Source organism: Peromyscus eremicus, chromosome 10, assembly GCF_949786415.1.
Source record: "Peromyscus eremicus chromosome 10, PerEre_H2_v1, whole genome shotgun sequence".
Lineage (NCBI taxonomy): Eukaryota > Metazoa > Chordata > Mammalia > Rodentia > Cricetidae > Peromyscus > Peromyscus eremicus.
The window spans coordinates 84,008,565-84,034,488 of record NC_081426.1 but is presented as its reverse complement, the minus strand read 5'-3'; the positions used below and the strand labels follow the sequence as shown (position 1 = coordinate 84,034,488).

At 48.8% G+C, this 25,924-nt stretch overlaps 1 protein-coding gene across 5 annotated transcripts in view; it reads right to left on the bottom strand.

Moving 5' to 3' along the window:
* The window catches only part of Septin11 (septin 11), an 89,120-nt gene that overhangs the window by 2,269 nt on the left and 60,927 nt on the right, over nucleotides 1-25,924 (bottom strand). For 2 of the 5 annotated variants that reach the window (XR_009381629.1, XR_009381630.1), the window contains exons 4-9: nucleotides 23,914-24,100; nucleotides 20,769-20,930; nucleotides 16,862-16,958; nucleotides 15,935-16,103; nucleotides 8,226-8,358; nucleotides 5,414-6,377 (exon numbers count right to left, since the gene is read on the bottom strand). Coding sequence is in view for 3 of the 5 variants with exons in the window: in XM_059274687.1 (XP_059130670.1) it covers nucleotides 2,682-2,697; nucleotides 6,190-6,377; nucleotides 8,226-8,358; nucleotides 15,935-16,103; nucleotides 16,862-16,958; nucleotides 20,769-20,930; nucleotides 23,914-24,100 (952 nt within the window). In the remaining 2 variants the exon portion in view is untranslated. Of the gene's footprint in view, nucleotides 1-1,926; nucleotides 2,698-5,413; nucleotides 6,378-8,225; nucleotides 8,359-15,934; nucleotides 16,104-16,861; nucleotides 16,959-20,768; nucleotides 20,931-23,913; nucleotides 24,101-25,924 lie in introns of those variants that run through there. The other 3 variants (XM_059274689.1, XM_059274688.1, XM_059274687.1) reach the window with 2 other exon arrangements.

Below are 25,924 nucleotides of genomic sequence, written 5' to 3'. Positions count from 1 at the left end.
ACAAAACAAAAAGAAGTGGCCACTGTGCATTCAGCACAAAGGTCAGGCCATGAGACTATGATCCCAATGGTAAGGGAGCAGGAAGGGCGCAGAGACGCTGTTTTCTGACTTTTTTGTTCAGGGGCATGGTGGGAGTTTCTTTCTCCCACTGTCAGAATCAAAGGCCCGCCACAGGATGCCATGCAGAACGACGTCTGCAATGAGTAACCAATACTCTACTTCCACTGAGACCTAGAGGAAGCAGAAACTGTGGGGCAAAATAGAAACATGGCCGGCAGAGATGCACTTAGCTTAAAAAAAAACAGAAACAAAAAAAACAAAAACCAAACTCATCTGTCCCGTTTGTTTCCCCTAATCTCAAACAGAAAGATCCCAGAGTTCTCACTCCTGTACTTACATGCAAAGGCGAAAGCACATCCAATTAGATTTGAGAGTATCGTTTATTCCGTGCAGAGCCAGGGACTACTGTGAAGAAAGGCATAGATACGGAAAGAAAGGAGCAGCAACAACAGACTCCAGGAGGCTTGGGAGCAGTGGGGGAAGAGTTTCAGAAGCAATACAGCTTTTTGTGTTTTCTTTTTTTTTTTTTAAACTTTTTTTTAGGATTCCCTTGGCTTTTTATTCCCTGACTCTCCATAGGATTTATTTTACTGTGAAAAAAAAAAAATTGTAAAGAAAAAAATTCAATCAATAATATCTTGGCATCAAAAAGTCCACTGGATGATTTTTTTAAAAAAAATTTTTGCTGAGCTTATCTTAAAAAGCTTTTAGGGATGTGAGAAACCAAATGCAAAGGGTTATTTTCTATTACAAGGCATTAAAAACAAAACGCTCACACAAGCAGTGGCTGGAAACAAGCACACGACACAAATGCTCAAGCTCTTACGCGGTGCCCAGCGAAGCAGCAAATGCAGCCACAGTTAGTGAGCATGCATGCCACCAGTGCTGCTGCTCCACAGCTAGCCAGAGAAACCGAAGCAAAGCCAGTGTCTGTCCTGGAGCTCCTCCTCCATCCACGAGGATGGCGGCGGTGGTGGGTGGGGGCGGCGGCTGCTCTGCAGCTTCTGTCCAAGCCTGGTCTGTACCCCAGTGAAGGCAAGTTCCTTACTTTGCCTAAAGAAGCCTAGATCAGTTTATGAAAGACCCCTGCTTTCTTCATATGGCTGGGAGATGAAGAAAAGGAGAATATAAAAACTTGGCTGAGATCAGATCGGGGCTGGCTGGACAATTTTTTTTTTTTAAGTGTATGTCACAAAGCGGGAGATGCAGCATTTTTTTTTTTTTTTTTATCCCATTCCTGGGTAACTGGTGATGTTTGAGGGAAGATGCAGAGGCGAAGGCCTGGGTTCATGAGAAGCGTCAGACGGCAGGGAAAGCCAGGGGATCTTGTTAGGAGGGGCAGCTGAGCAGATGACAAGAAGGAAAAGTGGACAGGAGAGAGGTTGTGCCCTTCTCCCTCTCACACAGCAGGCAGATGGGGCATGGGGCAGATGGCACATGAATCAGTGCTGGCCCAGGGGGAGGCCCGGTGACTGATGACCCCAAGAGACAGAGCAGGAGGAACTAGTCACAGTGAGGGATGAGTGAGGAAAATTCCTTAGAGACGGCTGTATCTCAACGTGAGCAAGAGGCAGAAGCAAAGCTGGCCCACAGCCTCTTCATTCTCTACTTTGAGTGACGGTACACTGTGCTCACTCCTGTCCATCCTTCTAGATCTGTGCTACAGGTAATACAGTGAGGCAAGTCTTCTATCTGAACTACTTATGGCGGTTTTTTTTTTTTTTTCATTGCGACTTGTGAAAATTTCTATTAGAAGTAGCCATATCCTGGAGTCAACCTCCATGTCTCCCCTCAGCCTGCTTAAGGCAAATGCAGGTGGGTGGGGAGGGTCTGGAGAACAGGGTGTGGGGTAAATCCCCTCATCCTTAGTGGAAGATTCTCTAGCTAAGCAATATTTAATGAGCTGGTCTTTGAGATCTGGACCCATGAAAGCATCAGGGACTCCCTGGTGGAGGTGAACAGAACCACGTTTCTTACACCAGGCCACAGCAGCTCAGCCAGGCTTTGAAGTGGGCATTCAGATGCAGCCTCCATCCCTAAGAGGGTCTGAGCAGACCACAAGCTTGGGCCAAATAACCAAGTGATTAAATGAAAAAGTCATACAATCGAACAGCCCTCTAGGATGCCCACTCACCAGGCTGCCGACTTCCAAGCCTGCCTGTGGTTTGTGGCCAGTGTGGAGAAGAGACAATCGGCTCAGGGGCTGGGCAAGCATGAGATGAATAATCAAGACAAGGCGAGCTGCTGACATAGCTACTCAGGGTTTTAGTTCAGCTGCTGAGGCGGTGAGCTTTCCCGTCAGATGCACAGGTCGTATTTTACCCCACTCTCCTTGGTCCAAAGCGGCATACGGGTGACAGACATGCTTCCTGCCGCCACTTGGAACAGGCAGACAAGGCAACCCATCAACTTTCCGGAAACCAAGTCCAGCTGCACGAGCGTTTGCTGTCACTCCCCTTGGTCTACGGTTCTCTACCACCCGACAACATTCAGCAAAGTGAGCGAGGAGTTACTGGGATGTGGGAGGGAGGCAACACAAAATCAAAGAGGGCACGGATGACAGAGATGCACTATCACTGCAAAAGCAGGTGAATGCGGGAGCGTCCTTGGCTGGCCCGGCTTTATGTGAAGCTTGCACTGTAAGTTAAAACACAGAACGAAAAAGTTAGAAACGATCACAAATTAAATGAAAAGAAAATCAGGAGCGCCAGCACCAGCATTCAGCGATGGCGAATGCTCATGCGATGATTACGGGACTGACAGAAATCAAGAGGGAAAAAAAAAAATCCGAGTAGGCCATTCCACAGGAAGAGCAAAGCAAACCTTGACTACTGAACAGGCAGCCCGTGCTCCGTTCCCTCTAGCATGGACTTGACATTCGGGAGCGACTTCTTGAAACCAAGGCACAGTCCAGCGGAAGGATCCACTGTTTGGTTTTGTTTCTCTCAAATAACACAAAACTATGGTCTGTGAGGAGTGCAGATCACACTGGGACTGAACGGAAGCTTCATCTTCCACTTCCGGGCTGCGGGGGCGGGGTGGGGGAGTGGGGGGTGGAGCCAGAGAATAAACAGACAACAGGTGTCTTTGTACGGGTGACTTGGAGCTCTACAGGAGTTTGCAAACTGGAATAGAGTGGATGGAGGACACGCTACTGGCCTAGCTGGGCTGAGAAAGAACATGGTCAGAGCTACAGCAATGCCAGGATCTCCCCCCCTTAAGACCAAAGCAACGCCAAACCTGGGATCTGCACGGCTAATTTTAGGCAATTCCAAACATGCACCTTGATTACTTAGCAAAAACCCAAACCAATAATAAAAAATTCGTTTAGAAAAAACAAAACAAAACAAAACAAAACAAAACAGGGAGAGGTGAGTAGACATGTGCACAGTGCAGTCACCATGTGCCAGTTGAAAAGGAGGACGCTGAGGCCCCCTTTGGGGTCAGATGCAGCTCAACCAGCAAGTGCCTCCTTTTCAGGAGAGAGAGAGACACTGTCCACTGCAAAACTTACCCTTGGACAGTCCTACCACAGCAGTACAGCCCCGAATGAGCAAAGTGACTTGGTGGCCAGAGAGGGCAGAAGGTGGGGTCCAGCTAATGGCAGGGCCAGGGTTAGTTCTACTTTGTAATCTTAGGAAATGTTATAGCTCTCATGCCATCTACTTACCTAGGTTAAAAAAGGAGCGTGTTGTTAGAATAGAAAAAAAAAAACAAAAAAAAACCAAAGAGTTTCAAGCTATTAGAAAATGCACTGACTGGAGATGGGTGCACAGCGGCCTTCTGCTCGGCACAGCGGCCTTGTGCTCGGCACAGCCAGCTCCTAGGGGCGTGGGGCAACCTCACACCTGCTGCAGTGATGGCCAGGAGGAAGAACCTTCCTCTTCCTGCTCAAAGCGCTGCTCTGGTTCTCTCGGTTACTGTCTTTCTGTGGTCCTTAGCCAAAACCCTCCACCGTCACTGACAATAAGAGGGGTGCTTTCCCCCCCCCCCTCTTTTTTGAATTCAGGCCTCCAACTAGCCTTTGCTTTCATTATACAAGCAGAAGTATGGAAAAGGGTAAGAACCAAGGGATGCAAAAAATCCATGCCACTGTCAGGCACTGCACCTAGGGATTATTGAGAACCAAGTCTAACACCATCGATAATAGATGAGAATATATAAATAAAGCTAAAATAGATTTTAACACAGACGTCATGTAAACTTTAAAAGCATTATACATTGGTAAAGCCCAGGGTGGGAAGGAAATAAGTCAGCATGTTCCAGAGCAAAAAAATGTCTGTTTCTAGAAGGAGGGTTTTAATGGAGGTACAATAATGGTCAGTTCTTGGGACTTTTATTGCTAAAAGGCACATCTAGTATACATGAAATATTTTTAACATTGCTGGTCTTGTAGAAACATTTTTTAGTTTAAAACTTGTACCTCTGCACACTTCAATGCTTCAGGGTAAGAAAGGCTATGACTTTTTGGGCTTCCTAAGCTCTGAGTGAGCAGCCTCTTCTCTCTCTCTCTCTCTCTCTCTCTCTCTCTCTCTCTCTCTCTCTCTCTCTCTCCCAATTACACACACACACACACACACACACACAGAGAGAGAGAGAGAAAAACTTCTGTAGTTTTTCCCAGATAAACAATTTGGATCAGGGTTCAACGCCAAATGGCTTTGACCCTGGCTTGCTAGGTGGGGATGCCACTCACGGGGTAAGGATGCCACGATCAGTGTTAGAAGCTTTTCCAACACTGAGCAACTAAGACTTGTACTGAACTAGATTGTCGAGGCAGTGGTTTCTCTGAACTAGCCCACAAGTCTGGCTGCTGGACTCCTTTGATGACTTGGATCTACACCAACCCCAGTTAAAACCCTACGTTATCCACACGGACCACTCCCGTTATTGCTTGGACCAGTTTCCGGCTCCTTCGTTCCCTGGACACGTTTCCTACTGCTTCAGAACCTGCTAAAGCAACGTGTGTAGAGCACGACTTTCAACGGCACCACAGTGGTGCAAAGGCCACACACAGGCACACCACAGCTCCTTAGGTGGGGGTAAGCCTGGGTGGGGCGTGTGAGCCAGGACTGAGTGGCCACAGAACTGGGCGGGCTCGCCCGCCCTCCGACGGTCTCAACCGGGACTGCGCAGACTCAGTCCTAAGTGCTACATTCTCCAAAGAGGGAAAGGCTTGGCTCGCATCGGTCCCACCGTTTTTTGTTGTTACTCGGTGCTGCCTTTCTCCCAGCACCTTAGCATCTAAGGATGAAGAACAGGAACCCGAGGGCGGGCTCCAGGGTTCCCTGGATGGCTGCGCTAGCAGGTTCTGGAGTGGAGCGTGGCGTCCCCGGCCTCCCTAGCACCATACCTGTCAAGCCCACAGCTACTGTCGCAACACTACCCCCCCTCTGCTCTTGAAGGTGACTCGAGGGACAGCTTCAAATCACACAAGTTCAAGAAGCGCACCTCTCCGCTGGTTTCTGACGGCTGCTGGGGGTCGGGGATGGGGGGGTGTGGTGTGCCACCGGAAGTGACGACACAAGAGCAGCCTCGGGCCCTTTGGCACTTGAAATCAAGGCTGTGTTGAAACTGCTCCGTGTGGGGCTCAGGGGTGCCATGAGGGCTGCTGGGGCTATGCTAAACGGGTGGCATTTTGGTTGAGTTTGCACAATAAGATAATCGTCCAGCTTGTCGAATTTAGAAAAAAGCCCAGCGCCCCCTAGCTGCACTTTGGAACAACATTCGGTAGCTGGCTCGCCATGCTAACAGGGCAGAGAACCCCGAGAACAACTGGGAATTTAGAACGCTCTTTTACCAAGAGTCAGGAGAACGTCTCCAGAGGCACTCAGAGAAGCCAGCCCGTCTTCCCTGCGTCTCCCGGGGTGGGTACTGAAGCTGCTACACGAAGAGCCGACAGGGTACTCCAGTCCTGACTGCTTGATGGCCCCCGTGACGTCTATAATTAATCCCTGTACCCTTCAGAAATACCTTAAAAACTTCTGCCCTCTTCCCTGCACCGTCGAGAAAAATACTTGCTTTTATTTCTCTGGCAACAGACCAGTCTCCAGTCTGTGAGTAGGAAAGGTGGACATGCAAGAGAAGAGAGTGTTAGCGGTCCCCAGGAGGCGGGCGACACCTGCTTACTTTTTCTTATCCTTGTCCTTCTTGGTCTGCTGGGCCCCGGACTGCTGGGCCTGGGACTGCAGGAGCTGGGCGGCCGCCTTCTTCTTCTGGAAGTTGCTCACCTCCTCCTCAAGCTCCTTCTTCTTGTCTTCCACCTTTTTCTTCTCCTCTTGGTGTGTCCGCTTCAGGAGGTCGAACTTCTCATGAAGCTGGGAGGGATAAAGGAACAAACCGGCTCGGCGAAAGGCATAAAAGTCTGAGCGACACAGGCAGTGTGGGGTCCACAGCTGGAGGCGGGACTCTCAGCTCCTTCTCCAGCACCATGCCTGGGTGCCGCCATGATTCCTGCCATGATGATAATGGGCAACACCTCTGAGGCTGTAAGCCGGCCCCCAGTTAAATGCTTTCTAACTTAAGAGTTGCTGGGGTCCTGGTGTCTCTTCACAGCCATACAAGAGTGACTAAGACAAGCCTGAAGTATCTGGGTGGCTTTATGGAGAGGCAAAGTGAGGATGTTGAGTCCTGAGCATCTGTTACTTGAGCTCCTAGAGGCTAATCACCTCTTGGGTACTCTCTACGATAATAAGGTACTTATTTAATGATTTATTATTATTTTTGGTATTTTGAGACAAAGTCTCTCTATGTAGCCCTGGCTATCCTGGAACTTACTATGTAGACCAGGCTGGCCTCAAACTCAAGAGATCTGTCTGCCTCTGCCTCCTGAGTGCTGGGACTAACAGCATACACTACTATACCCAGAAATAAGGCACATTATGTTTGAAAGCATAAAGATGGCCAGCAAGGTGGCTTACTAGGTGAAGGTGCTTGCTGCCAAGCCTGACCTGAGTTTGGTCTCTGGAACCTACATGGTAGGAGAAAACGGATTCCTTCAAGTTGTCTTCTGATCCACCCCCCTCCCACACACAATTTTAAATAATGTAATTTTTTTTAAAGCATGAAATGGGTAAAAATTAACCATGAGACTAATAACAAAGTCACCCTTTTGACAAAAGTGGGTTCTTGTTTCTGGGCCTTTAGGAACACATATGAAATACTTAGAGATTATAGTGTTCACACACATATATATTTTAGCTGTACACACATTAACCGTCTAAATAAGAAGAATAACTTCTAACATTTGACAAAACAAAAACAAAAACCCACTCATGGGCCGGGGCACAGCTCAGTGGTAGAAGGTCTACCGTGCCGGTGTGAGGCTCTGTCTTGATCTTCAGATCCAAACAAGAAACAAAAACGGAAAGGGAGGAGTCATTAAAGTCTGACTTTTAGCCCATCATCCACTGCGTTAAGGTCAGCTGATAATACTCAATTTTCCTTTCTCTGCGGCAAACCATTTTAAGCACCAGCTACGTAAATGACCTCCAAGCTTCAACAGCTTTGTAAAAAAGATTTATTTATTTCCACGTGTATGCGTGTTTCGCCTGCCTGTCTGTCTGCGTACCACTTGCATGCCTGGTGCCCACAGAGATGAGAAGGGGGCATCGGATCCCCTGGAACTGGAGCCACAGACAGTTGTGAGCCACCATATGGGTGCTGGGAATTACCACCGCTCGGTCCTCAGGAAAAAGAGCAGCCACTGCTCTCAACCGCTGGCCATCTCTGCACCCCAAGTTTCTAGTCTTTGAAAAAACAAGTCGCAAACACAGGGAAGTGTTGTAGTAAAAAGTCATATTAACAGTGAGGTCGGCCCGGGTGGGGACCCAGGTGGAATCAGAGGGTGCCATAGCAGGAAATGTGCTGGAACAGGAACAGTAGGCACGAGCGTGGGGTGTGGGTAAGACCGTAAGGCAAAGCATCTCCACTATTTAGCTCGCTTAGTAGGCTGGGCCCCAAACCTCACATGTGAAGACTTACAAAATGAGGAAACTCAGAGCTGAAAAGACCACATGATCAGGGCTTTCGCTGCCTGGTGGGGAAGCTGCTCTTGCGATAAAGGGGCAGGAAGAGCGCACTTTGTACCAGTGTGATGTCCCATGAATTTAATTACAAAGGCTGCCTCCGGTTTCGGCCTCCTGGAGAACAGACAGACTGCTCACCTCTTTCTCCGCCTCTTTAAGCTCCGCCTCCTTCTCCTTCACTCTCATGACAAACATCTGCCTCATCTCCTCCTCCTTCTTCTGCAGCTCTCCCAGGAACTCGTTCCTTTTTGCTTCATACGTCTCCTGCAGGCTATAAAGACCCACAAACCAAGACGGGGCATGAGACGGCATCAGACGTTTCAGTTCATGTCGCTTCTCCCCTTCTCACTCCAAAAAAGACACAACTGCCGCTTTACCATACTAAAGCGCAAACGAAATGAGTTTTCCTTCTTTACGCTGAGATTGCAGAGACCAATATGTCCAAAAGCGTAACGCAGCGCCAGAGGCCTGCAGCTAAGCAGCCAGGATTTCAGAGTTCTGCAAGATGGCGGGCCTAGTATCACAGGTGAATGAATATGCAGGAGTTGGAGTCAGGCAGAGCAGTGCGGTAATTCTGGCCTCACCAACGGAGGTAATTCTGGCCTCACCAACGGACTGACTTTGGTAGGCACAGCTCGCTAGTCCCCTGCGCAGGGGTTTCAGACACAGTAGCACGTACCTCCCTGAGATGAGACTGTGCGAATGAGTTATGAGGAAATTGAGAAAAGCATCTGACATACAAGCAGTGCTTACTAAGGACTTCCCTCCTCCACGCATCTCCCTCTAACCCACGACGACGACGAGAAACGTCCTGACTCCACTGTATCTCCATCAGAACAAAGACACTGAGAAGAAAGTGCTTTCGGTAACAGGAAGGACCCCCGCCCCCCATGTATGTGCCACAAAGAAACAGTAGCTGGTGTTTCTGTGGCACTGCTTTCTCTCCTGTAGTTTATCTAGGACAGCTGAGTGGCACAGAGCCTGCAGGTAGAGTCTACCTTTGTCACAGACCAAACTTCCCCGAGGGCATACTATACTACAGACCAGACAGCAACTATGGACACCTCCAGGCACCCTGCAGGGCAGCTCACAGAAATCACACCTGTCCACTGAGGCGGTTTATAAAGCAGGAAGGCCCAGCGGGGAAGCACTCTGGTGGGGAACAGCAACAAGTAGACAGCTAGAGTCACAATGAACAGTACAACTAGGGCAGGAATTTCACACTTCCATCACTGATAGCCTCATAGTTCATGAAAGGTAAGTTCTCTACCCTGGAACTACTGTCAACCCTCTGCTGATAAGCAGACATGCATTCTGAGTTTCAGACTTTTTTTTTTTATGAGACAAAAGCAAGTTGGACATATTAGTATTGACTACTTTTTGTTTGTTTGTTTGTTTTTGGTTTTGTTTTTGACAGGGTTTGTCTGTGCAGTTTTGGTGCCTGTCCTGGATCTCGCTCTGTAGACCAGGCTGGCCTCGAACTCACAGAGATCTGCCTGGCTCTGCTTTTTGAGTGCTGGGATTAAAGGTGTATGCCACCACTGCCCGGCAAGTATTGACTAATATTAATAGCAATGTTTAGGTGTCAATATAAGAGACCTAGAATTATATCAAGAGCAGACCTTTAAAATAACTCATGAACGACTGTCTTCATCAGCTCATGATAAACTTTCCGTCACCTTTGTCTGTGTATCAGACTTGCACAAGGCAGAGGATAACCTGGTCCTGGTACACTCTTATAGAAAACTTAGTTTCTTCTTAGTATAATGGATGAATGGACCCCTCTCTTCGAGCAACGCGGCCTTATACAGAAACAACACCTAACCTGTGTTCTGAGATCGTGACCTAGTTTCATCTTCAAAGGAGCGGGTTCTGGGGTCAAAATAGTAAGCATGCTCCTCCGTCAGGGGATTCATCATGCACAGTGGACCCCACCCTGGCAGCACACCACCACATGAGCACATCTCAGTGTACTTTTCTAAAAACAGATGGCCAACTAGCTCCACTCCTGGGGACGCCGATCCTGAACACCTGGCTATGGTCAGTCTGCTTTGGAACGTCTTCCAGGTGACAACCTGTGACCAGTTTCATGGTCATTGCTTGTCTTAAATTACCTGAGAAGCCCTTCAGTAAAAACAACTATCTACCTTGGTTACCTTGGAGCTCCTCAGATCTGATCTGGTTGGGCGTGGACTTTGAGCAGTAACTCAGACAGAACATGTTTCGGGTGACGAGGTCTCTCCGAATGTCTCTGTCACATCCAGTCAGATCACAGCCCTACACGTGTGTTAGTTTCTGAACCTGTTTTCAAACTATGGATCATGACCCAATCAGGGGTTTTTGGTTTGTTTGTTGGCTAGTTGGTTGGATTTTCAAGACGGGGTTTCTCTGTGAAGCAGTCCTGGCTGTCCTAGAACTCACTTTGTAGACCAGGCTGGTCTCAGAGATTCACTCACCTCTGCCTCCTGAGTGCTGGGATTAAAGGCATGCACCACCATGCCCAGACCATCATGGTAGTTTTAACCAGTGTTAAAAGACAAGGTTTCAGAGGCCTGAGTGAGAAAATAAATACCTGAGTATAATGCAGACAAGAGGAGTCTGCACTTTGCCTGAGCTGTAGGCACTGGGTCACACTGCAAAGTGGTTTTTTTGTTTTGTTTTGTTTTTGTTTGTTTTTGTTTTTGTTTTTTTTTGAGACAGGGTTTCTCTGTGTAGCTTTGTGCCTTTCCTAGAACTCTGTAGCTCAGGCTGGCCTCGAACTCACAGAGATCCACCTGCCTCTGCCTCCCGAGTGCTGGGATTAAAGGCACGAACCACCACTGCCCAGCCCAAAGTATTTTGTATGTTAAAAGTTCAATCCAAACTTGGAATGCCTCTGTCCTAGACAAAGCCATACTGAGGGTCAGATTGGCCTTAGGCAAGACTGTCCCAGCCTTGAGTCTGGTAAATGTTGACATCCAGGAGCGAAGGATGAAAAGGGGCTCCACAAACGCCGCTCAGTCGTTCCTCTGTATCCCAGGATGTGAACTAGCTTTTGAACTCTAACACAGGAGCAATGATCAGAGTGATGGATGAGACCAATGTCCAAAGCCTTCGGTTACAAAGGACTCAAAACAACATTTCTGTCTCCAGGTAGGACCCTACCCAGCTCAGAAGAGTCACTACAAGCACAGCATGCTGAGGGTCACCAGGGCAATGGCACCATTGGCAATCCCCAGCTTCAAACTGGAGCCATTGACTCCCTTTGCGAAGTGAGACACTGTGGTCACCACGCAAGGTTTTCAGCTGGTCCGAGAGACCTGATCTTCTCTTTGGAAGCCCAGAGGAAAAGGTTTTCTTTGCTGGCATCAAGGAATGGGATAGCAACACAGACACCCCATCCTGAATCTCAGTGGTTCACAGAGTGGCTTCTTCCTTGTCTGACTCTCCTGGAACCATCTGAGAGAAGGCATGCCAGAGTATGTCCATTGCGACCAGGACTTACGGAGCACTTTATACACGTGAATGCATTCACCCTCGTAATAAGGCAGTAGTAGACATCTCCCATCCCCCATCTTACAGATGGAGGAATGTGGACACAGGGTAGTCACTTGCCTTGGTTGTATCATGAAGATATGAAGGCACCAGGATCGAACCTGCTGAGATGGGAGCCCTACCCACTTCCCACTTGGCTGGTGAACCAGGGCTTGTACATTCCTAAAACAGGCCTGAGGACTCTGAAAAAAGGGTGGTCCCCGAGCATTTTCTTGGGAATGTCATAAAGGGCAAGGGCATCTCAGGAGAAAAGCCCAGGAACACATGACTAGTCCCCATGGGGACCTTGGCCCCTCCTAACTCATCCTAAAATGCCAGCTGGAAAGGGGTTGGGGGAGGGAGAGACCTTGGCCCAGGAAGGTCTTGGGTGCTCTGGCTGGCAGAACAGAGTTCCAAGGGCACAGAGCCACATGCATAGAGGCAAACGGGAAAGGTGGGCAGAGGAAAGAGCGGCTGGTGCCCAGGTATCCAGGTAATCTTCTGGAGGACGAGACAGGCACATGTCTAAATCTAGCTGGACTCGGGGACAATACCAGGACCACAGGCGAGCTCTGGCACTCTCACTGGTACTGCACAGCTCTACTCTATGTGGCCTCACACTGGCTCCCACTACTAGAATCGGCGACCCAATACACAGGCATCGGAAGGTCACGGCATGCCCAAAGGAAGGACTAACTTCATTGCGCAGCCTCACAGGAAACCTCGGCGTGAAGAATTTGGAAAACTTTCTGTCCTTCACTTCTCCAAGTCACCCTGAATTCACCTGGGAAGGGGAGCTCCCAAGCACATCCAGGAGTATTTTCATCTTGAGGGATCTGAGCTAAATATAAAGGTGAGTAGGAAGTTATGGTTAAGGTTTTAACGTCAATGAAATTATTACTGGCCGTGAAAGAAACAACACTGAATTCCTAAATGAAGGCTGTAATAGCTGACTCTACTGTAGCTCTTTTTCTGGTGGCACAAACCTTTAATCCCAGCCCTAAGAAGGCAGAGGAAGGTGGAGCTCTGTGAATTCAAGCCCAGCCTGGTCTATATGGCAAGTTACAGGTCAGTGAGGATTGCACAGTGAGACCCTGTTTACAGAAAAGAGCCCGAGAAGACACTGGTGTGGTGTGAAAGGTTCAGACCCTGAGGTCGGTCAGCTACTGGGTGCTTTTTCTGCTCACTTTGTCCGAGGTAGACTTGAGTGCAATGAGAACATTAAATGTTAGCATCTGAAGAAGGAAAAACATCCGGGAATGGTGCTGTCAATGGTCAACTGTGGTTTCCGCCTGTCTTTAGTTCTGGTACCCCTGTGATCCTGTTCCCCAGCTCCTCTGTCCCAAGGGCTTAGGAACTGCTGCAGGCCCGGGAGTCCCCAAGGGAGGGGCTGAGCTCCCAAAGCAGTGCTTTCAAGAGAGGATGTCACACTCACTTCACACTGGACCAGCCAGGTCCTCTGGTGAGCTTTCCCACAGCAAGAGGGACAGCTGCGGGGTGACTGTACAAGGAGGAACCATCTCCATTCTAAATGGAAAACCCTGCCCTAGTTACTGAGGTAAAGGAATGAACTTATTTTTAAAAGCTCGACTTCTACCTTTGTTTTCTTAAACATGGGCCTTGGTCATAATGTATATACAGGCACTGGTTATAATGTATATGGCCTTAGGTAATAATGTATATGGGCCTTGGTAATAACGTATAGGTATAAACATTTCCCCATTTCAACATCAAAAAGGAAACTTAGGGGCTGGAGAAATGGGACCAAATGGGGAGGGAGGTGGGACCCTCACTTCAGTCTCCTGCTATTTGAGCCCAGGAAGGTGGCATGGCCTGAGTAGTAGGCTGCCCAAGCCCCGCTGGACCTACCCTGTTAAACCTTCTCCAGGCAGGCCTTTACCTTGGGCTTGTAGGAATTGCCTCAATAAAAATGCCAGCAACAGAGTCAGCGGGGAGGTGGGGTGATGACCAGACGGACAGACGGATGGACTGCTTGCCTGCACAGGCAGGAAGGCAGCCCTGGCCATCTTTTTGATGAAAGGCAGACAGAGCACCTGGCTCTTTCTGGTGTTAGCAGGTACAGGTAGCATCCCAGACCCTCAAATCTCTCAAATTCCAGGAGTTAAAAGAACACAGATGTGCGGAATGGTTTTTCACACCATGAGAGGCAAATTACCTCTAATAACCTAACCCCGCCAGGAGTCCAGGCTGTGACCTAGTCCAGGTGTTGGTAGACTGCAGAAACGGATTCAGCCCTCCCCTTCCTGTTATCGCTAGTAAGGTTTTACTGGCTGGAATGCAGACATGCCCATCCATTTCTATTACAGTCTAAGGTGTTTTCCAATGAGACAAGCAGAACTGAATGGCCATGATGAGACTTTATGGTCTGTAGAACTGAATCAGTAAAGAGAGTGCTCTTACTAAGTCCAGTTGCTTCCCTGATCGGGCCCAGATGGTTCAGAACATGAGTAGTAGCAAAGCCAAGACTTGAACTCAGGCTCCTGACACACAGTGTTCCTCCACACTGTCTCGCGCTGGCCGCTGCATTCGACTTTACAGAAGTTGCTTTGTTACACTTTTGTGCACAGAAACAAATACTCTATACAAAACCCATTTTTCATTGGACTTAATAACCCTTGAATGGGCTTGATTTTATGGGGTTGTTTTCTGGTAAAGTCGCTGCAAGCACAGAAGACTGGCTACCCCTGCCTTCACAGAGCTATATCCTATCCGGCTGAAGGTAGTCCTCAAGCCTGTGGGTGGAAGTTAGTCCTCCGTGTGGATCTGCACTTGTTCTCACCAGACACAGGCATGCTTACGGGAGTGCAGTTGCACTGTGTGGGGGACTAGCCCAGAAAGTACTCAACTTTCTCTAACGTGGTTCCAAGAGAGAACGCCTCCCACCAAAGGGGCCGGCCGTTCAGAGGACTGGAGACTGCTTCACTGAGCACTGGGGGCCTCAGGTTCTTTGGCTGACCATCAGATCTACGGCTTGTAGATTTCAGAGTGTCCTGGCGGCGGCCATCAAGGGTGGCAAACAGGTTGTTCAAAGGTACTGTGGCTTTAACCAGGAGAGGCCCAGAGTCCAGACAGACCTCACGCTGTCTCAACTGAGATCAACAGAAGTGCTCAGGCTCAGACGGGACAGTCCCTGCCTCCACCAGGAGGTGGCGACAGTCCCTGCCTCTACCAGGAGGTGGCGACAGTCCCTGCCTCTACCAGGAGGTGGCGGCCTGGCCGTGAGCCCCACCACAGTGACAGAGTCTCCAATCAACCCAATGCTGAGGCTATCCTTTCTCCACCACAGGGAAGGTGGCCCAGTTGCTGGAGTGCTGAGCCCAGTCTTTTAACATTTTAAATGGATTTTTATGTGTACGGGTGTCTTGCCTGAATGTACACATGCACTCACGTGTGCCTGGTGCCCAAAGAAGCCAGAACAGAGTATCAGATCCCTTGGAACTGAAGTTACAGATGGCCATGAGCCTCGATGTGGGTGCTGGGAATCAAACCCTGGTCCCCTCTGCAAGAGCAGCCAGTGCTCTTAACCACTGAGCCGCCTCTCCAGCTACAGTCACCTTTTCTTCCTTTCACAAACTGCAAGTTTATCCATCAGTGGCGTGGGAAATACATACGTTTTCTAAGCTTTTTCCTTCCCTACCCTCTGTCAGAACTGCACACCAGTGTGAAAGAAGCGAGTTTGAGGGCTGGAGAGATGGCTCAGTGGTTAAGCCACTGGCTGCCCTTCCAGAAAACCTGAGTTTGGTTCCCAGCACCCACATCAAGCGGTTCACCTGCAATTCCAGCACCAGGGGATCCGACACCCTCTTTTGGCCTCTGTGCGCGCGCACGCGCGCGCGCACACACACACACACACACACTTTTTTTTTTAAAGAGTACTTGAAAGTTAAGAGCCTTAGGAAGTTGAATCTGTTCCACACGCATGTGGCAAACGTTAGCCAGCAGCTGCACCCCGTGGGGGTGTGGGTCAGGCACTGCACCCCACAAGCATAATTAAGAGCTTGGGCTCAGGAGCCGAGGATTCAGAACAACCCCCTTTCCCTAACTGCTAGGACTTTAGGCAGGTTGTATCCATTCTGGGTGCTTTGGACGTTAGCACTTGTTAACTCGGGCAGCAATAACAACGCCCACATCACTCAGCAGAGATAATAAAAGTGGGTATCACAGCACCCGACGACCTGCCCCATTAATCCCTCCCCACCAAGCCTCTGCAGTACCAGAGCCTCAGTTTCCACAATCCTTTCTGCGGTGCACACCCATACGCCGCCCGGCCACTGTCTGAGACGCCTGTCCGCGGCCGTGTGAGCGGCTCATACCTGAAGGGCTTGCTGTCGGGGTCCGTGTCCTTGAAGCCCATTTCCTCAAGCTTACAACGCCGGTACAACTCATAGTGGCGCGTGTGCGTCTGCTCCCGCAGGTCCTCCATGTTCACCCGGATCAGCATCTCCCGCAGCTTCACAAAATCACAGTGGTTTTCATTCTCAACTACAAGAAAGCAGCAACGGGAGCAAGGCCATCAGTGGTGAGGTCACTGACAACCAGAGAGACACTCCGGAGGGGCTGTCACTGTCCCTCTGAGGAAGCCCTAACCGCGATGGTGGGAGGAGGGTGCTGAGGGAGGGAGGGAGGGGCTTCACAAAGCTGTCCTCTACCTTCCCGGCAGACTGTGACTCACTTTGCAGATGTAGAGGTCTAGGTTTGGGGTGCCAGCTGAGGGCCCAACAGGGGTAACATCTGGCTCCAAAGTCAGATCCGTAACTACCCCTCTGCGCCGTCCAGACCCAGCGGGGCGGTGTTTAAATACCACTACTCCCGATCACCCGATATTTGCTGAAACAACATTTCTTTGGAAAACAACTTTCCCCGGCGACGAGGAAGAGACAAGAGGCCTCTTGTTTGAAGGCTTTCCCTCTCCCAGCTTTCTGACGCTTTGCTGATGTAAGCGGCTCAAACTCCCGAGAAGACCTTTTTCCTCTTTGGGGAGTCTTTACTAATTTCCCACACAGCCCGACATCTTGAGGGGCTGCCTCAGGCTCAGGGCTTGCAGCTGCTTCTCAGCCTGTCTGGCCTGCCTGACGACGACCATTTCCTTCTTCCTCATACCCACAGTGGCTAAACAGCCCACTCATTCCCACCTGCACCATGTGGACACCTCCCCACACAACACGGGGAGGGAAGGAATGTGGCCATCATTGCTTCATCACACGCACTAACATGAGGGTCCCTAACGTGACAAGACATACCCTGCACCACACCCCAAGGGTACTGCCTGGCCTTGGCCATCTTGTTGCCAATCTTCACTTCTTCCGTGCTGCCAACCACCGCAAAGGGGAGATGGACCTGTCAGGCAACAGAAGAGGCAAGTGGTTACCTCGGCGGCTCCCATCACAGCCTCCCGACCCCATCACTCTCCCTGCTAGAGAGGAACGTCTTTCCCTAGAGAAAAGGTGGTCACAGGAAGGAGGATGGGGGGTCCCTGTGGTTGGGCAGATGCCCTTCATGAAGTATGCTCCACAATCAAATACAAACTAGATTTAAGGACCAACCTGAGCTGCGTGCCATTTCTCACAGCTGCCACCCATTACCTGTGTCCATAGGGTACTTCAAACATGGCTTGTGGAGGACTGGAGAGATGGCTTAGTGGTTAAGAGCACTGGCTGCTCTTCCAGAGAACCTAGGTTCAGTTCCCAGCACCCACATGGTGGTGGCTAACAACCATCTGTAATTCCAGTTCCCAAAGATCTGATGCCCTCTTCTGGTGTCCATGGGCACTGAACGTACATGGTACATATACAAAACACCCATACACACAAAATAAGAACAAGTAAATCTTGTAAAATACATATGGCTTGTGGGATCAAGATGATCACTTTTAAATTTCATTTACTTTTTAATTGATTCACGTTTAAATTAAAAAAATGAAAGCAATGCAAACTATCTTCCCATTAAATATTAGATTTACTGATTGGTAGGAGTTTGCATTTCATTTAGCTCTGAGCTAAAATCAAATCTTTAAAAAGAAAAGAGAGAACAGTTTTATGAAGGCAATGCAAATTTTAAGAAAAACTATCTTGGGCAAGCAGGTTAGGAATAACAAATATATGGTCTGCCTTTTGACTGTAATTTCATGATATGTAAATGCAGATCAGTTGTTTCTGATGAAGGTGAACTCTGACTTGAGGTTTCGGGTCGTCAGAAGTATACACTGCAAGTGGAAGTGTCACACTGGTGAGGTCTAAATGGACTGCACTTGGCTTACATGGTACTTCCATTGAACACGGCCGTTCTACTTCCTGGCTTTTCACACTTGCATGTGCTAGGTGTGAGCCGACCACTGAGCTCAGCCTCCAGCTCCAGGACTAGTTCAGAGGGCTCATCAATACACAAATTTCAAGTCAGAAAAACACTTTAGCCCAAAATACTGGCTCCAGCTTTGCACCCAAGCTTAGCTCAAGCAGAGATGGCATGGTGTCCAAGACAACGGACTCTTCCACACTGGGTTATCTGGTAGTTATGGCTACATCCTGGCTGTGGGGGAGAAAACTGCTTTCCACTAGCACACAGGCACAAGGAGAGCTGAAGTAGCTGCTTTGAGAATTACGGTTGATGGTTCCCTGTCCACTGTTGAAAGGGACAGAAGGTTTACACGATGAATCTTCTCCCACACAGAATTTGGCAGCATCCACACTCGGGATGCACACACAGCATTTTGTGTGATGCACAAGATATCTGAATTTCCTAGTCCAGGGTATATCAAGACGGCTCAGCAGTTACAAATCAGTGCAGTGCTCTTACTGAGGACCAGAGTTCTGTTCCCAGAGCCATTTTCTTTTTTTTTTTTTTTGGGGGGGGGTGAGGGGCAACTCACAACCACTCCAGATCTAAAGCTTCTGCTCTCAAATGCACATACTCACATACAGACACACACCCATACACATAACTAAAAATAATTCTGTTTTGTTTTGAGACCAGGTCTGATTATGTAGCCTTGGCTGGCCGGAAACTTGCTATGCAGACCAGACTGGCCTCGAACTCACAGAGATCTGCCTACCTCTGTCTCCCCAAGTGCTGGGATTAAAGGCATGTGCCAACCAGCCTCAGCTAAAAATAAAATAAATATTTAATTTTTTCCCTAATCAATCTCTCACAGTATAGGAAGGAGAACACATTCTCTTCTCAAATCCCAAATCTGAAACACTGTAGGCAAGGAGAAAGGGACCTATCCAGACAACATTCTGACATATGAATCCACAAAATAGTACCCATTCAATGTGACAGGAACAACTTCCAGGTCTAGATTTAATAATGAATACACAGAGCCGGGTGGTGGTGGCACACGCCTTTAATCCCAGCACTGGGGAGGCAGAGCCAGGCGGATCTCTGTGAGTTCAAGGCCAGCCTGGTCTACAAAGCGAGTTCCAGGAAAGGTGCAAAGCTACACAGAGAGCCCTGTCTTGAAAACAAAACAAACAAACAAACAAAACAAACAAACAAAAGAATACACAGATGTGACAGGAAAATGGTGAGGGGCCTGTAAACTGGGGAGAAATAGGCTGAAAGGGAGAGGAGTGTGTAGCAAGATAGGGGACGAAGTAACAAAGTAGCTCATGTTTCCTCTTGTATGGGACCCTAGGTACAAGTGTGTGTGTGTGTGTGTGTGTGTGTGTGTGTGTGTGTGTGTGTGTGATATGGAAGCAGAGGAGACTTTGAGGGAAGGAAGAAAACTGCTAAGTTGGTATGGTGTTCAACATGGCTTGGCATCTTGTCCTAACTGGAGCGACGAAAGAATTGAGAAAGGACAGACACACAGAAAAGCTGGGTCAGGTAGGCCGGGCACGCTGACGGAGCCACACCCACACCTACTTCTATGCTCTGCGGAACCTCATCCAGCTGACTGTACAGCACAGCGGAGGGGGTGGGGGGTCTCAGCAGGAGGTCTCTGTGGTGAGCAGTAAACCTCAGAAGAAGCGGCAGTTGCTAGTTTTTGCACACACTAGTCAATTGTTAGTTACACTTGTACTTGTACACACTGTCAACATTCACACTCAGACTAGAGAAAGGCTTTGCCATCCCTCTGAGTTCATGGTTCAGGCAGGGGAGGCGGGTAGAGGGTAGAGGGTAGGTGGGGGGGTGGCAACAGCATTGCCATTCTTATGGAACTGAGGCATAGGTCTTCGATATTGTCACCCCCATGCCAACAATACACATCCCCTCAAGACTTCAATAGCTCCTTGCACACTCACTCTGGGCTTCCTCGGCTCTCCACAAGTAGGGGTTAACATGAGCAAAGTACGACACAGACTTTTGAGACCCAGTATTTTTGTACACTAAAAATTAATCTAAAAAGAAAAGTACTTATAACTCCCCAAAATAGGTAAATAAATTATGGTTGGGGGAAAAAAAACCCCTCAACTGATCCAGTCATGCTGACTTATGCCAATAACCCTAGCTAGTACTCAAGAGGCTGAGGCAGGAGGATCAAGAGTTTGAAGGCAGCCTTGGCTATACTTTGAGTTTGAGGCTAGTTTGGGCTAGTTTGGGCTAGAAGAGACCTGGTCCTGAAAACAAGGAAAGGCCTGAGACAGCTCATTGATCTCCTGATAGCAACCTCTCTGCCGTGGGCAGCATCCCTCACCTTCCGGTTTACCTACAGATTCAGAAAAGCACAGGAAACAGCACAGAAAAGAAGCCAGCACTGAGGCAAAGGGAGGCAGGCAGGCAGATTCCGCCCACGGGACAGAGTGAGGGCTCCTTCCCTTGAACTGCTTTGTATGAAGTCCTGGACCCATGTCACACTCCTAGATGACTCCCCACAGAAATCAGAGAGGAGAGAAAGCTGAAATAATCCTGCCTATCCTTTCCACTTGACAGCTGGGGAAACTGAGGCAGCGGCTAATTAAATGACTGGTGGCCACAGCAGAGCTGGAGTCCCACTGAAGACCTCAGTGCAGGCTTTTCCAGCCCCGCTGCCACGCTGCCACGCCACCAGCTTTCCGGAAGGCCTGCCACGCTGCCACGCCACCAGCTTTCCGGAAGGCCTGCCACGCTGCCACGCCACCAGCTTTCCGGAAGGCCTGCCACGCTGCCACTACACCAGCTTTCCGGAAGGAAGGCCTCCTCCCTCCGGTCCCCAGCTGACCGACGACTCACACTCATCGTTGCGTTGATCTCGGCCACCGTCTCCTCGTCTGTGGGGAACTGATAGATCTGGACTCCGTTGCTGACCAGTTCACTCATGATCTTACTCTTGAATTTGTGCAATTCGTTCTTGGCAATGGTGTCAGCTTTTGCAATGATTGGAATGATGTTCACCTGCAAAGCAAGCACGTCCATGTTCACACAGTCCCGCTGCAGGAAAGACACCAGAGCTGCAGGGCACCACTGTAAGAGGAATGAATGCAGGCTACGCTGACAATCAGGCGAGATTCAGCCGCAGCCTGGTCTCTGCTCACCCTCTGAACGCTGACTTCCTCGCATCCCACACTGACACTGGTGATTTCCTCTCCTGCACCGCCTCCCACTTTACAGAGTAAAAGGAAGTGTTTGCACTCCGTGACAAACAGTGGCAGCAAGGAAGTCAGGCCACTCTTGGACTAGACAGCCGCTCCTTTCAGGGGCTTGATTTTTGCATGCCCACAAAGCACTGTGAAAGCAGAGCATCATCGGTGCTATGCAGGACCCCCTTTCCTTTCTTCTGATGACCTGAAAATTCCTGGGGGATTCAAGTATTAAACCAAAGTAAAAAAATGATAAATAAAATACAATATTTTTTAATTACCTATGTTGTAAATTTCCAAACTCAGAGTTAATTCTTTCAATTCTTTTGAAAACCATTTTCAATCAAACGACCTTTTCAGTCTCAAAATCAAGGCTCAGTTGAGCACGGTGGCACACATATAATCCCAGCACTAAGGAGGCAGGGTCAGGAGGTGAAGCATCCCAGGCCATCCTCAGCTACACGCCAAGTCTGACGCTGGCAGGGGCTACATGCGACCCTGGCTCAAAAACAGCAAGGCTCACTTCCTGAGTCCCAGCTGCACAACGACGGGAGCATTAGGAGTTTGACATTAACGGCAGACAGCCCAGGGTAAGAGTCCAGGACACCTGGGAAGGCAGGCGCAAAGCCCCAAGGTAGGACGCTGTTTCCAACTCCCCAACCTTGTCCAAAGGACACAGTTTACTTGTCTTTTCGAGAGAGGGTCTCACATAGCCGGCCGCAACACTCTGTGTTCAGGCTGGTTGGGACTCCTGATTTTCCTGAATGCTGGGATGACAGAAATGACCTTTTTTTTGTTAGTTCATGATTTAAGATGAACATTCTCCCTTTTCCTCGTAGGGGTTCACAGGGGTTTTAGTGAACGGTACTGACATCTGTATCTAGACTAGACTCCGCCCGAGCTTAGGAGCTGTCTTTCAGTCACATTTGAATTTTTTGCTGTTCTCCTCCAAGGGCCAAGTCAGAAACTCCTGATAAACCAGAGTGAGAGATGTGCTGACAACGTCTTTGTCTTCACTTCCTCTCCTCCCAAACAACCCCCATGGGCTCGGGCTTCCTCCAGGTAAGGGGAGCATCCCTGACGGCAGAGGAAGCGCCTGGTCAGAACCCGAGGGGCAAAGCCCTCCCTCCGATGTGCTTGCCGACTACCTCGGCACATGCTCCAGACTGAGATGATATCAACACGGAGAAAACAACATCCAGCCATGGATTCTCGGCCAAACCGACCAGGGTAGAGAGACACCCAACCTTCACATGGGCAGAGGCACTTACACTCTTCTAGGATGATCATAATTGCCTAACCCTTCCCTTTCTCTGTAAGAGAAGCTGAGTTAACAGCACGGAAAGATACCACCTGGCTCTCGGACAGCATCATGACCGAGTTGTCTGAAGGCTTACTCTGCTTTGCGGTTGGACTCTTTGGTTTGTTTGTGGTGTCTGTGTTTGTTCGGCCTCTAGTTTTTCCTTTTCAACTCTCAGATAGAAAGGCACAGCCCTCTCCTTTCTTCAGAATGTATCTAACAAAGGGATGCTTGGAGGGCGGAAGGGCCTGCCTGTTTCCGAGGGGAGCAGCCCTCCCGACATGGGATCTGCCACCACCAGAGCAGGGGTAAGGCAAAACTCTCAGGAATTGTTCAGAGAATTGAACAGGGTGAGGAAGAATGTCTTTTATCCTTGAAGAGTCCTCTGGTGGTGGTGGGTGGTGGGTGGTGGGTGGTGGGTGGGGTGGGTGGTGGTGGCGGCGGCGGTGGCAGTAGTAGTAGTAGTAGTAGTAGTAGTAATAATAATATAGTAATAATTATAATAATAATAATGCTTTAAGACCAGTAGAGTGTCTTTCTGTAAAGCACCATGCCCTTGGGTGCTAAAGCCCAAGGAGCCTGGCTGGTCCAGAAAGGAGCCTGGGGACAGGTTGACTGCTGAACATTCTCTCTATGCTTTAGTTCTCGGCACAGAAAGAATCTTTTAAACAGTTTATTTGGGGGGGGGGAGGTACACCCAATATACATCCTAAGGCTTTTTTTTTTTTAAAGATTTATTTATTTATTATATATACAGTGTTCCACTTGCATGTGTCCCTGCACACCAGAAGAGGGCACCAGATCTCATTACAGATGGTTGTGAGCCACCACGTGGTTGCTGGGAATTGAACTCAGGACCTCTGGAAGAGCAGTTAGTGCTCTTAACCGCTGAGCCATCTCTCCAGCCCCATCCTAAGGCTTTTATCATCCAGTAAGACTCTCCACTGAGTGCAAGAGGGAATTAGAGTCTAGGAGAAGGTACCACGGGATAGTTTGTGGTTGTTCTTGACGCCCTTTGTATCATCTCATTCAGAACATACTGCTTTCTGTTTACTTCAAGACAGAAAACTGAATTAATTACAAAATTGGACATCAGATTTTATCACACCAAAGAGCCCTTCCTTCAAGAGCTGTATGTAAAAACAGAGGCTACAAACACGGCAGGCATTTTCTGTTGAGGTGAGTGTAGTTTTAAAATCTGAAAGGCTGAGTGTCCTCAAGCAGGCAAAACATTAAAATCTGATACCGCTCTAAATTCAAATTAAAGCTAGCACTTTATAGAGCTCCAGGAGGGCAAATAAATGTCATGCCTGTATTCCGGCCCCCATCTAAGAGCTAAGTGTAGTTTCGTGGGCCAGTTTTATCTTCTTCTGACTAACAAACTCGATCTCTGTGATCTAGGAAAAAATAAAGTTAACAAAACCCAGCTACACGGATTCCATAAATAACCTGGGGCCTTAGGGAAACCGTGACAGAGAGATGGAGCCACATCCAGTACCTTGCTGTCTAGCTTCTTCATGGTGACCAGGTCCAGGGACTTCAGTGAATGTCCCGTGGGGGCGATGAAGTAAAGGCAGGCGTGAATCCTCGTGTCATGGTAGTTGAAGAGAGAACGTTTAATTTTCAATTCCTCTTGCAAGTAGGCCTCAAACTGGGCATCAATGTATTCCACGATAGGTTTATAGCTAGAATGCAGAAGAACATTTAAAACACGTTTTCAATTTCATGTTTTAGTCTCAAAGCTCCTGCAGGTTGGGGCAAACAGTCTTTCAGTAAACGCGATGGGTGATTCACTCTCCCCTAAGAGACAGGACCCAAGCTCTTGACCTTCCGGCCTCAGCTCCCTTTCTCTGTCCCAGCCGCACACAGCCACTCGCACACAGCCACTCGTACTGGCCCCTAGGCATCAGCCCTCACGTGCCTCTGCTCACAGTGTCCTTTAGCTAGAACCTCTGAGACAACCCATCCCAGGAAAGTGATTCTGACAGCCTTAATGCCTGGTTGGCATTGGTGCAGGGCATGAAACCAGCTTGTGATTTCAGAACGGGGCATCGCTGACCCCAGCTTTTCTCCGGTCCTCGGAACATTCCCCAGAGGCATGCAGGCTGGGCGCTCTGCATTTCCATAAGTTCATCAAGAAAGACACTGAAGAGCCTGGGCAACTGTGATTCAAGATTCTTCCCAGTGTAAGAACCTCTGTCCTCTAACTATAAACTTAGTGCTCCGCTCTTCCACACCAAGCCACAGTTAACTCTGTTTTGGAAAACTGTGTATGATTCTATTAACTGGCCATGAAAATTATCAACAGCGTATCAGGAACATATTCTTCAGCAAGTAAGCAATATGTTGATTATTGTGGGAAAACACATTAATAACCCCTTCAGTCTCCAAGGGAACCAATCAAAGGGACTTTGCTTTAGCAGCAGAGAAACAAGAATGCAAAACTCACTTTCTGTTTTAAGTCTGTAAGAACAATTCAGTTGTAAGAAAATAAAAGTCTTTCAACAGCCAGATCCCAGACCCATAAATTAAACTGAAAGCCCCAACAGGGCACTACAAAACATCACAATGGGGTGACAGCAGACGTCCTATGTCCTACCTACAGAGACCGGCAGAGAACAGACTCATGACCAAGACTGAAAAGTATCAGCAAACAGCTTTTGTTTTATTTAGGAGAGGGGGAGGGGGAGAGCGCGAGCGCTCACATGTATAGAGGCTAGAAGTCAACTTCAGGCATTGTTCCTCAAGAACCACTCACTCTCTTTCTTTCTTCTTTTTTTTTCCCCCCAAGACAGGGTTTCTCTGTGTAGTTTTGGTGCCTGTCCTGGATCTCGCTCTGTAGACCAGGCTGGCCTCGAACTCACAGAGATCCGCCTGGCTCTGCCTCCCGAGTGCTGGGATTAAAGGTGTGCACCACAACACCGCCGCCGGGCCCATTCACTTTCTTTTTTAAGACAGGGTCTCTTACTGGTTGCGGACTTGCCCAGTCAGCTGAGTCAGCTGGCCACTGAGGACAGGGAGGCTTCGGTCTCTCCTCCCCAGAACTAGAATTCCAAGCTGTAGCACCACACTTGGCTTGTAGAGATGTCTTTTAGGGAGTGAACTCAGGTCCTCATGCCTGCACAGAAAACACTTTAGAGCGCTCTCCACATCCCCTTGCTCAGGTGTTTTGAGGCAGAGTCTTGACATGTATGTGGCTGGCCTTGAACTTGCTGTGTTACCTCTGCTCAAACTCATGGTATTTCTGCCTCAGTTTCCCAAGTGCTGGGACCACATGCATGTATGCATTCCTACCCCCAGCTACTAAACAACTGCTCACTGCTTTCCTTGATGATTTGATCATAATCCACCGATGGAATGTAAACAGTCTCTACAGGTTAAAATAAAAGGCAGACTATGTCTCAGCAATTAGAATTAGAATTGCAAAACTCTAATGTAAAGGATAGTAACTGATAAGATTCTCTTTTGCTTCTCAATTTTGAAATATAGGCACAGATTACCTAACAATA